General features: G+C 41.9%; 2 protein-coding genes across 2 annotated transcripts; one reads left to right on the top strand and one right to left on the bottom strand.

The window, feature by feature from the left end:
• The first annotated feature begins 2,003 nt into the window (after window positions 1-2,003).
• Window positions 2,004-3,581, top strand: LOC104444549 (protein EXORDIUM-like 7). Its single transcript, XM_010058251.3, has one exon. It carries the CDS (start codon window positions 2,176-2,178, stop codon window positions 3,199-3,201), a length of 1,026 nt encoding a protein of 341 aa, XP_010056553.2. The 5' UTR covers window positions 2,004-2,175; the 3' UTR covers window positions 3,202-3,581.
• Window positions 3,582-3,960: 379 nt separating this feature from the next.
• LOC104444548 (uncharacterized protein At4g19900) lies at window positions 3,961-11,944 on the bottom strand. The gene is made up of 5 exons (XM_039311335.1): window positions 10,446-11,944; window positions 9,737-9,886; window positions 6,927-7,061; window positions 6,178-6,372; window positions 3,961-4,549 (listed from the first exon to the last, which is right to left on the bottom strand). The coding sequence occupies exons 1-5, from the start codon at window positions 11,816-11,818 to the stop codon at window positions 4,363-4,365; spliced, it is 2,040 nt and encodes a 679-aa protein (XP_039167269.1). The 5' UTR covers window positions 11,819-11,944; the 3' UTR covers window positions 3,961-4,362.
• Window positions 11,945-12,240: the final 296 nt, after the last annotated feature.

Here is a 12,240-nt window from a genome sequence, read left to right as displayed (position 1 = left end):
CGCCGAGATCGCCTCGGCGAGGCGGCCAGCCGGCTGGCGTCGGGAGCCCAAGGAAGGAGGAGGGAGGAAAAAAAAAAAAGGAAAAAAATTAATAAAAAAATTGATAAAATTTTTTTAAAAATCAAATATTATTAAAAAAGCTCGCCAAGACCTGTGGCTGCCACGCCGGGCCGGCTAATTTTGGCCTAAGGACCGAATGAACAAAAAAGTAAAAGGTTTAGAACAATTGGCTAAAAAAGTTTAGACCGAATTGGCACGATTGCAATAGGTTTAGGACTTTTTTGGTAATTCTCCTTAATTGGAGAAAAATTAGTGGTCACTTTAATTGAGGTTAGTAATATCTAATTTGGTCCAATCAACCATAAACTTTGTGCTTCAAAAGGTTTAGATGGCATTTTCTTATTGCTGGGAAATACCAAATAAATGACCACTTGGGTCGGGATTCGGCATGCACATCTTTCTATCAATGGAAGATATGACATCCACACATATTATGTACAATTCTAGTTTTATTACAAGGCAAACAAAGCCTAACACGTGTGCTGATGGTTTGGTAATGCCTAAATCTAATCAATTTACAAAGTGATGGTCCATTTCCTAGGTATTAATCACACTTGTCAACCGTGGGTAGGATTCTTCTTTACTGGAAAATTCAAGCTTAATAGTTGAAAATCTTGTGTCGGCCAAGAAAATCCTCCCGTATCTCCGCATTCGGCTCGTCTTCTGTCCGTGTCATTCAACCAAACCAATTGACTCGTCACAAAAAACAATGACTTTCGGACAATAAAGAACTGTAGCGCGGTCCAATGTCGAATAAAGGGTAAAATGATGTCAGTCCAAAAGTGAGATGACTTTGAAAAGGCAGCACATGGTCCGGTTTTACCCACGGGGCACACCCATAATTGCTAATCAGTAAAATTTGTTGACTCGCATCTTTTTCTTTTGAGCTCCAGTTGATTCTATCCGAGGCCATTCGTCAAAGCACCGAGGTGGGATTAGCAATTGATTTAGGCCGTGGGGACTCGTGTTACTGATGTAGGATCCCCAATTAAATCATGGTCTTGTTGGTCAAGGTTATAAAGTAGGGGAAAACTTTTACTTTTATTGTAACAACCGACCCTAGTCCATAGGGGCCGGTACTAGAAAAGAGGCTTTCTGACGTCTAGTGTAAATTTGAAGTATTCATAAAAGTTCTCGTGATATAGAACCATCATCGTCAAGGCCAATTTGTATAGTTCTAAAAAACAACACACAGATAGAAGTAGAGGTGGCCACGCAGTTTTGAAAGATGGCTCCTTCCTTGAAGCATTTCTATCCCAAATGGATTCGAAACGGGATTGATCGTGTGTTCAAAAGTTTTGTTCTATGTCAACTAGACTCATGTCATTAGCATTGACATGACAATTCATATGGATCGAACCCTCAACATAAATGATATAATTTCACGATAAGTTAAGAAACGATGATCAAGATGAAATCTCTAGTTCTATATTACTAATTAAAATTTTCTATTTCCTACTGGGCGAGGATGGTGGCTGGGATGAAAATAGCAAATTTGTCCCGAAATGATCGAAAGTTAGATAAAGCCTTTTTCACTTTGCGTGCATGATTGACGCATGCCATGCTTTGCTTTCTCTCCTTTCCTTTTCAGCTTTCAACTACCACTTTTCCTAAGATTCGTCTTCCTTTGTTAACTCTCTCTCTTAATGATGAAAGGAAAATTATTAAATATGCTAGTCAAGTAAAAGATCTAGTACATTAAACATTTATCTAATCAACTCTCATTGACAAAACGTCGTCCCTCATTCACTACACAAGAATCATTTGACGGTAACGGCTTCGGTGCATAAAATAGTAACGAAATCCTTATATTAATCCTAGTGTTTGAGCACAGCAATGCATAGGCAGCAAAAAACAATCAAATTGAAGAATCCCTATTGGATCTTGAGAAGAGGAACAACAGGATTTAAACACAAGATGTGGGGACAGGAAACATATTATAAAGCAGCAATGGAAAGTGGGAATTATATAAATATTGCAAAAGAAAGAATCTCACCTTCCTCATCACTTAAGAAGCTAGCTACCTCACGCCTTCCCCTTTAAATTCACTTGCTCTCTCTGACCATCACTACACACGAGACAAACTTCAACAGTAAGACAGAAACGCAAGAAAAAATGCAGAAGAACCGGTGGATTGAGTTTCTCTTGCTCTGTGCCTTTCTCTTGCGGTTTTCTCCCATGGCGTCGTCGTCGGACCGGAGCGGAGAGCTCGGCGGGGAGAAGAACTTCGAGGGCTCGTCGGATCTTGTGGACCTTCAGTACCACATGGGTCCTGTCCTTGCATCTCCCATCAATCTTTACATCATATGGTATGGCCGTTGGAACCAGAACCAGCAAGCCACCATAAGAGATTTCATCTATTCTCTATCCGCTCCGTCGTCCTCCGCCTCTTATCCTTCGGTCGCCGACTGGTGGCGCACCGTCCGGCTCTACACCGACCAGACCGGGTCCAACATCACCGGAAACATCGTCCTCTCCGGGGAGTTCTACGACTACAAATACTCCCACGGAGGTTACCTCAGCCGCTTGGACATCCAGTCCGTCATCAAAAACTCTGTCACCGCTTCGGATCCACATGCTCTGCCGCTCAATCCTCACGATGGCCTCTACTTAGTCCTCACCTCCTCTGATGTCCAAGTCCAGGATTTCTGCCGTGCCGTGTGCGGGTTCCACTACTTCACATTCCCCACGATCGTCGGTGTCACCGTTCCTTACGCGTGGATCGGCTACAGCGGGACACAGTGCCCAGGGATCTGCGCTTACCCGTTCGCCTGGCCAAATTACTCGGGCAGGCCACCACCAGGCACGAACGGGGGCCACGACATAATGAAGCCACCGAACGGCGACGTGGGGGCAGACGGAATGATCAGCATAATCGCCCACGAGCTCGCCGAGGTCTCGAGCAACCCGCTCGTGAATGCGTGGTACGCAGGGGACGACCCCACAGCACCAACCGAGATCGCCGACCTGTGCCTGGGGATGTACGGGAGTGGTGCGGGAGGAGGGTATGTGGGGGCGGTGAACAAGGACGCATGGGGGAGCGGGTTCAACTTGAATGGAGTGAAGGGGAGGAAGTACCTGGTGCAGTGGGTGTGGAACCCCGCGAGGAGGAGATGCTACGGCCCCAATGCTCTCGACTGAGGAGGTGGGACTCGTGGAGACGGGTTACATGATGACTACCTGAATGAGTTCCGACTCCTGGATCCCGATGTCTAGCGACCGGCGCCGGCTTGTGGAGACCGTGCCGCCGGATCAGAACGAGGCTCTGTCCGGCACGCCTCGTGACGGCAGCTCAATGATGTTCCCTGTCTCTGCTTCTTTCGACAGTGAGGATCCCCGAAAACAGGCTTTTGGAGCATCATCCTCCTGCAGCACAAGAACTCAGTAGTGCAGTTTTCTATCTACTGCTTCCATTGTAATCATTCATTTCCCGTTGCTTGCTGTAACTCCACTAGTTTCCTATTTGTGAAGTAAATATTAACGTTAACTGAGCTTTACTAAGCCAGTGACGAGCTTTACCATACGCCGCCTGCAGAATCACATTAGAAACGAACCCGTGCACAAGAATGCACGCTCTACAGATGCCTAATAATTCCAACGAGAATGAGGGCAAAGTTCCGAGTGACTGCCGAAAATGTAGGCTTCCCTGTGCTTCTGATGTAAGTTAGTAGCGCACGAAGCAACAGAAACAAAGAAATCCTACTGAACGTGCTATAAACGTCACGGGAGGGGACAAGCATATACACTTGCTTTAAACAGAAGCATAACCCCACGTGCTTGCTCATCGCCCATTTCTTGACAATGCAGGATATCTGCAGATGCCTAGACGACATAAATACTGACATAGCAACGAAGGTAGCATACACAATCCTACATGGTCACTGTGAATACTAACAGTTAATATTAATTCAGGGGATAAACATTTTTATTTTTTGCCATTATAAAAAGGGGGAACCACGGTTTCCATTTTCCCACTAATCCATTTGTACAAGCACTGACAATAAAAAGAAAAGGAGAACTCTTAACGCAGACGATAAAGAAAAGAATTAACTGTACAACAACATATATGCCCCCCTAACATAATCCCGTATATGGTCAGCTTCCTTCTGGAGCCGATCCTATAGGTGGTAAGCCCTCCTCTTCATGGAAAGAAATACATAGGGCCCCCTACTCTTAACCAAAAACTGGGCCTCATATCAGAGCAAAAACCTGAATCTCCTCGCATTTGACCAGTGAATGCTTCTAGCCAATTAGGGTGCTAGCTGAAGTCTTCAATCAACTTGGGGAAAAATTGGGTGAACTTCACAATACATCAGAGCAATGGATACATCTGTGGTCAATTAGCCTGGTTACAAGACTTCCCGGCTCAGGAACTAGAGAAGAAGTAATGCTATTCCAAAAATGAAATGTCAAGGATTTATCCAGAATTTTTCTGAAAAGAGAATCTTGTTGTGCACGTTCGATCTCTGTTGAAGGAGCAACGAAATACCTGTTTGCAGCTCACAAAGGTCAATTTAAGGGCAGACAAGCTTTTGACAGAAAACATTAAGCTCTATATGGTCTAAATGAAAAAAGAACACAGATCTTAGGAGACAGCTCAAATGGCATCAGCAGTCCAGAAAAGAGTTGTTTACAACAGATCTAATGTGCACGTTTCAACAAGACTGGCACGGAATTAACATGTACGCACATCTATAAGCCTGTGTTCTTGTCATAACTGATTAATAGGCATGAAGTTACATTAGTGTATTTACCGAGAGGGTGCAATCAGCATCATTCTTTTGCTGGTTCAAGTTTGAAAGATCACACACCTCTCTCATACAATCAGTATGATAGAGGCATACTCAAGGTGCTATCACAATCAGTATTCCTGGTTCAAGTCAATGGAAATTGACATCTCCAATTGCCAGGATTAACAATTTTAATAATCTTTTGCTGCAAATTTTCATGAAAATGCATGTATTCTTCCCCATGAAACAAAGGCTAAATGAAGACCACTGGAAGCAAGCATCCTGCAAGCCATCTGCTCAGATTCAACAGTTTTCATCGTACTCCATCAAGCCCAAAAAAAACCTACTTCATCATGCATGCAGGGTAGACATTATATTCACACCTTCTCTCAATCATGTCAATACAACTGAAACTATCTAGTCATCCCATCACTTCAGAATATTCCCACGACCATCTTGCCTATAAATTGCCTAATGCTTAGTCACACCAATCGAATTGTGGAGGTGCTCATTTTTTAATCTAAGTTTTGAGAAGATCCTATATGCACAGACAACGGGTTTCTCTGAACAAAACCCCAAATTATATGCTAACTGCTGTAATTTAAAAATGAACTCTCATCTCCCAACATAAGCAATATCTAGTTGTCACTTCCTCTACTGTCTTGTGTGGAATTTTTCTGGTTTGGGATCCTAATCTAATGACAGATCAAGCATTTTGCTTCCACTGGGCTGACCTATTTCAATTTGCAGCTGATGCCGGAAACTATCCACTTACTCATTTCTGTCAAGGAAGACACGATGACCTTCACATCCATGACGATTATAATCCTCATCACAAGCAAAAAGTATTGCTTTTACTGTCTCCCAGAGTGATGCAGAAGATAAGAGGCATTCAAAGTTCTTAGATTTCTAATTTTTCCAATTCTCAATCAACTAGCCCTAAAATATTCAGCGGTACCGTCCACTTTCAACAGCAATGCCTCCACATGGCAATACAAAACTTACGTATTTTAGCAGGTAGGAAAGCTTGATGAGAAGGAGATGAAGTTAACGCTTTCAGCAATTACCACACTGCAAGTCCTATCACTTAACCATAGCTGTTGATATAACTTATCCTCAATGCATACTTGCTTCTTTTATAAAAATCAGCTTGGGATATTTTCTCATGGTCTTGCATAGTTTGTATATTAAGATGTTCGCAGCTTTGATCGATACATCCAAGTGACCTTATGCATTAAGATGTAGTCCACATGAGACCACGAATTTCTTGCATCCAAAATTATGTGGAACACACACACATGCAATTGGGTCAAGTAGGGCCAACATGGCTCCTGGTGCTACATGCTTCTGTATAAATAGAGATACTTCCAACAAAGAAAAGAGATACCTCATAATATCTTGGCTACTAATAGGAAAGAAGACGAAGAAGGGTTGCACTTTCAACTCCAGCAGCTCAACTTCTCTTCTCCCACTTCTTGAAAAATTTCCTGCCACTCTCGTCAAAAGCTCAGCCCCATTCCATCTAAACTGGGTATCATCATAAACTGAGTAGAACTCCCTCAAGCACTCCAATATGAAGGGGCTGCAAGAGTAGGTTAGCAATTAATGACTGAACATAGAGTAACAAAAAATAAATAAATAACAAATCAATGCATGCCATCAGGAATGTGTTATACGAAATAAGCAGATACACACTGCAGCTCTCCTTTCATTTTATTTAAGGATCCAGAAAAATATCCAAAGTAATCATTGTTTTTAAGTTTCAAGCGACATGAGGAAACCAATCCTGCACACTTTTAACGCAAATATTCTTTTGCGGAGGTGGGGATGCAGTGTTCAAATTCATGTGAAAAAGAACTTATAATAGTTGTAAATAGTAATGGTATTACCCATGGAAGTAGAATATTCAAACAACATAAAAGACATGATGAAAGAAGAGAAAAAAATTATTCCTCAATTTGCATAGATATATCAAAACAGTGCCATATTTTGTAAGCCTCAGTTACAAAAGTCATTTGATGAAAGCATCTATCAGTGGTGAGTAAAAGAAACACAAGCAAAATCTACAAAATTACAAGTTATAATCACAGTTGACAACAAATGCATAATTCCTCCATGGCTAGAAACAAGAAGTACCTATGCCTTCTGAATGCCATTACAGCACCATTAAGAGACTGTCGATCAAGCCGACTCTCCAAACCAACAGTGTTGTTTAGAGAAGAGAGTGATTTCAACACAATGATGTCAAAATCAATATATATTCCACCATATCTGCAGAGAAAAGAATGAAAGATATATAAGTATATACGTCAAAATTAATAATCCATGGCAATTTACAAATGTGACAAAACATTAACTATCCCGTATCTGAGCAAAACGAAAAATTGAGCATTGGGAAGTCAACCAAGAGATATTAAAGACATAGCACGTCCTATACATTAATTTTATAACCACAAAAAGAGAGATGAATTATATGGATAAACTGAATTAGATTTCATTCACAACTACAAGATGGCATAAGATGTAATGCCAGAGAGAAATGCCAGAGAGAAACATTCATGAGGAAAGAATGCTAAAAATTCAATCCTGCATCTTCACTAAACTACCAATAAAATCAGCATGGCAAAGTGCTAAGCACCTACAGGAAACTATGCCTATACTGCTTTCTTTCCCTTAACGGGTCTTTCCATCTCCTATTCCTCTCCCCAATATCTAAAAAGGTATTACTCATAACAGCCTTTTCTCCTTCTAAGCAATATACGAAAGTCTACCAAGAATAAGAATAACCCCTTGCATCAGTCAGAATAGTATAAAACATTCACAAAGAAGGACAGCTGTTCTTGCTAGGCCAATACCACAAGGGAAAGAATGGTACCAAATTAAGACTTTACAATCCCATCGTCATGGTCATTAAGCAAGCAAACCAGAAATAAACAAGTTCTTTAAAGCTGATTACTAAGATAATTAGAACTCCTTCTGTTGTTGGCAAGCGAACAAGGACAAACATGGCACTCATGGAAAAGACAATACGAAAACTCCCACCTTAGAGGTAAGTGCTTGAATATATGGAGACTTATACCTAGGCAAATAATCTGAAGTAATTCTAACTTCTAAGCACAAGAAATATTTAATGACTGTCTTAAATGTGAAGCTTCACTCCTGCAAAGGAAGTCAATCTTCTTCATGCATGACACATAATAATTTAACTAACCAAGAAGGAACTAAATTTCCATAAATGCAGCCTTGAATACATCCTTAACTACTCTCTGGGTGTCAGCCTATTTACCAACATGAAGGAGTAAGCAAGAATTGGGCAGATAAGAACCATAATCCATGCCTAGATGATATACATGCAATACAGATGCCAATTTTGCCAATGTAGAAGTCTCACTGCACTAATAGAGTAGCCTAGAGCCAACTATTACAGTGATTCTTAAGGGTGTGCTACCATATCACAGTTGAATTCAATTTCTTAAGGAAAAGAACTGTACCACAGAGGGAACACCCTTTTCATCACTGATAGAATTATTTCATTCATGTTAACATTCTCAAATCTCATCAACTGCTTTTGAACTTCCAATACCACAAGCAGAAAATATTGAAAAGCCAACGCTAGAAATAGAACCAGATACTTATATAACATTTGAAAAATTTTAGCCTAGTGGTATTTAGGAAGAAAACATTTGCAATATCACAAGAAAAAGTTAAAATTTGCAAAGAGGTAATCACCAGGAAGGAGTATACTGATTTAGCAGATCAGTTGAATTTGCTGCCTGCACTAAAAAAGAACTAAAGAGACCACTATGTAAATTATTGACTCTATATTCTGGCAGAACTCTTCTGTAGATTATTAACCCCCCATAGAGATCAGTTCGAACTAAGACCACTATGCAAACCACAGCAACATCAAATGGCCAATTGTAAGCTTATGCCATTCTCATGCAAGATCATATCACAGGGGGGCTGTTGGAAAATAACTTTCTGATGCTAGCTAGTCATGCAGCACACACCACACCCTTCCCCCCGGGGCCCAAAAACAAAAACAACAAAAAGTAGACACATGCATCCGCACATAGGGAGGGAGAGAGAAAAGGGTTATCTCTCGGTCCAGAATAGTCCCCTTGAAATTCCAAACTACCAGATTCCCACATTCATATAACAACATCAACTAACTAAGCTTTATTCCACTAAGCAATCTCAAGTGTATGAATCCTATTCTATTGTGCTCAATCCTTCATTTACATCCTATGTAAGCTTTAAATATATCTTTCCTTATTGTCTCCTTCCACATCTTTCTACGTCTTCCCCTGCCCTTCTAACCCATAACTCCATCCCTTCGTCACACCTTCTCATTGGGACATCCGAAGGTCTTAATTCATCATGGCATACCATCTTAATAAGTTCAACAAATACTTTGAAGCCTAATTTTTACCAAATTTTTATCAATCTTTGGGAAAAATTTCGCAAAGCTAGTTCTACTTTCAGATAATCAAAAGATACTTCAATAGAGCACATCAATTTATAAACATAAACAGATAAAAAGAGAAAAAGCCTAGAGCTGACTGCTTATGAGTGTTTTCACAGATTCTTTGACTTCTAATTTCAATATTTCTCATATTTCAATAATATTTTGATACAAATCTCTTTAGTAATTTTCACTTTTGGAGAAACTAAGTAAATCCTACAATCATGTGTAGAGATTTCACTTACACAAGCAGCATCACATATATGACACATTTTAATCACCAGAGCACATCGAAATCTCACTAGTCAAGTACGCATTATGATATAGCAACAGCTCATTATACAAACAAAACCATAGCATCAAAAGGACTCGCATGAACTACCCAATACATTGGGAATCATTAATTATTATCTAATTCAAACGAGACGAGTTGCAAAAATTTCAATGAGGAACAGAAATATTTAAGTTGATGAAAACCTACTTGTAAAGGGCAGCAAGCCGGATGAGCTCACTAAAATGAGTAGGATAAAACTTTGTCTTTCTCCACTCAAACCAGACAGAAGCAAATATGAGTGCGGGCGTATCTTTCAGCAATTCTTCAAGATTTGGCATGGCAACAGCAACTTTGTATCTACGATATTGAAAGCAAGCAGTCAGTTGGAAACCATCAGGTATGTCAGATTAGTTGTGTAAAGCTGTGAGCTTACTTATGCCCCAATCCAAGAACTGCAATGGTAAAGGGCAAAAAGAGCCACCATAGAGGAACAACTATACTAAAGAAATTCCCTATGCTCTGTTAAACTGAACGATATCTAAACGAGAACAAAAGTCAACTAATTGCAGAAAATAAGAGGTGTGTCTGGATAAACTGCAAAAACGCAGACATCATTCCAAAAAAGAAACTTCAAATCAAGACAAAAAAGACTTAACACAAATCTGCCCGTACAAATCCACACAAGATTACTCAAAGGAGCCATTAGATGTGTAGAAACTTGGGTTTATTCAGTCCATATTATCACCAGGAAGATATGACAACCAGTGCAATGCAAACTATGAAAAGAGCAACAATAACTAGTTGAACCAGGTAAGAAGCGACTCCATGCTTACTGTTTAAAAATTACAAGATACCTATGCCTATCCAGCAAAAGTTCATCTATAAAAAGAAAAGCAATGGGAACATGAGCAATTACCCATCCTTGAGAAAGCTATCTCTGAAGAAATCAAGCTCGATAGTCTCAGAGAACACAACAACACAAGCATCTGGATGCTGTGAGAGCAGACTCTCCAGTGCCCTTTGCTGTCGAACACCAAACATCCATGGTGGTGAGTTCCACACCATAAAAACTCTTAAGTGACATCTACCTGTTCTAAAAAACGCATTCATGAATTCTGAAAATGTTAGCCCAGGATGCAAACCAGGGTAGTAACCCCATCTCCTTCCATCTGCATATACATGACCTTCGATCTCAGAACTCCGCCTATTCTCATGAATTGTCGTACTCTGACTACCTTTGTCGGACAAATTGCTGTCCACATGTCCTTTAGCCTCACTTCCATCATTTTCCATAACACTATCGGATGCATTCCTCACATCGTCATCTAAGGTCCGTCTCTCTGCCCTCCTAACCTCAACCCTCCCTTCAAATTCACCATCTTGACTCTCTGCGCTACCGGCCTTCCTACTACTAGCCACATCATTGTTTTCTCGCAATTCGTGACCATCCGCTGAGATCCCTAATGGCTTCTTGACAGAAAACGGCACTTTCCTGAACTCATTCAACCACCATTTCTGCACCAATCTATCCCCTCTAGTATACCCAGTCACGCCCACCCCATCCGGGTCCTGCAACATCGGATTGTTCGACGGATTCAAAATATCCAGACTGGACCTGAACATTCTATCCTTCCTCAAGAAATCGCTTTTCTTATCAAACCAATCGCCCCACCCTTCCCTCAGCGGCGAAACCCTCTTGTTCACCTTCAACAGGAGAGCATCCTCCACGCTCATCACTTCCGTCACCTTCCTCCTCAAACCCTCGTCCACCGGAATATCGTCGGATCCAAATGCCGTCTTACTGCGATCATCAGGAACCGATCCCACGCCCAAGATCGAGCCGTCGTCGTCCCACTCGTCGATCGAGCGCTTGCTGAACGCTCGACGCATTGACCCGGTCACGTGGTCGTAGAAGTAACTGCTGTCCACGGCCGCCGAGCGATCGGCCTCCGCCTCGCCGTCGTCGTCGTCGTCGTCCTGGTCCTCGCCCTCCCACCGCGAGTTCGACGCCCCGCTCCGGTCGGCGTCCTCGTCGACGATGTCGAGCTCGTCGATCCTGTCGTCCCCGCCGCCGCCGCCGCCGCCGAGGTCGAGCCTGTCGGCGGCGTCCGCGGCGGGATCGGAGAGAATGCGGCCGGAGACGGCGTCCGCGGCGGAGGCGGCGGTGGTGGAGGAGGAGAGGCGGGAGTAGAGGAGGGAGACGGAGAGGAGGAGGAGGACGGCGGAGATCAGGGCGCAGGCGTGGGCGCCGCAGCGGGGCCGCCGCCGGGATCGGAGTGTCCGGAGCATTTTTTTTCGGTGGTTCTTTTCTGGCGACGATTGAGAAGTTTTTCGGCTTCGGCTTCAAGTTCCGGGGCGGCCACGCAGGTGCGCCACGTGGAAGTGACGTCAGCGAGGAAGAGAAGGTGCTTTTGATTCCTCATTTTCTTTAATTTTAAAAGATATGGACAGTTTTAAATCAATCACTTTGGTGCCGGCTCTTTTTTTTTTTTCTTTTTTTTTTCTTGCGAGTAATTATTCAAGTGTTGTAACTTTCAAATCAATCATTAAGTCATTTAAATTTTTTTTGAAGAAAAAACTTGGTGCTAAAGTGATCATTCTTCATCTTCTAGGCCGCCGTATATTTTTAAACTATGTGATTCTCAATTTATCTATGGTTGATATACACATGGGACCTAAGCATGTCCTTAAACTGTTTATGTTATCGGAGT

The sequence above is a fragment of the Eucalyptus grandis genome, chromosome 4 (assembly GCF_016545825.1).
Source record: "Eucalyptus grandis isolate ANBG69807.140 chromosome 4, ASM1654582v1, whole genome shotgun sequence".
Taxonomy (NCBI): Eukaryota; Viridiplantae; Streptophyta; class Magnoliopsida; order Myrtales; family Myrtaceae; genus Eucalyptus; species Eucalyptus grandis.
This window is presented reverse-complemented; position numbering and strand designations above follow the sequence as displayed.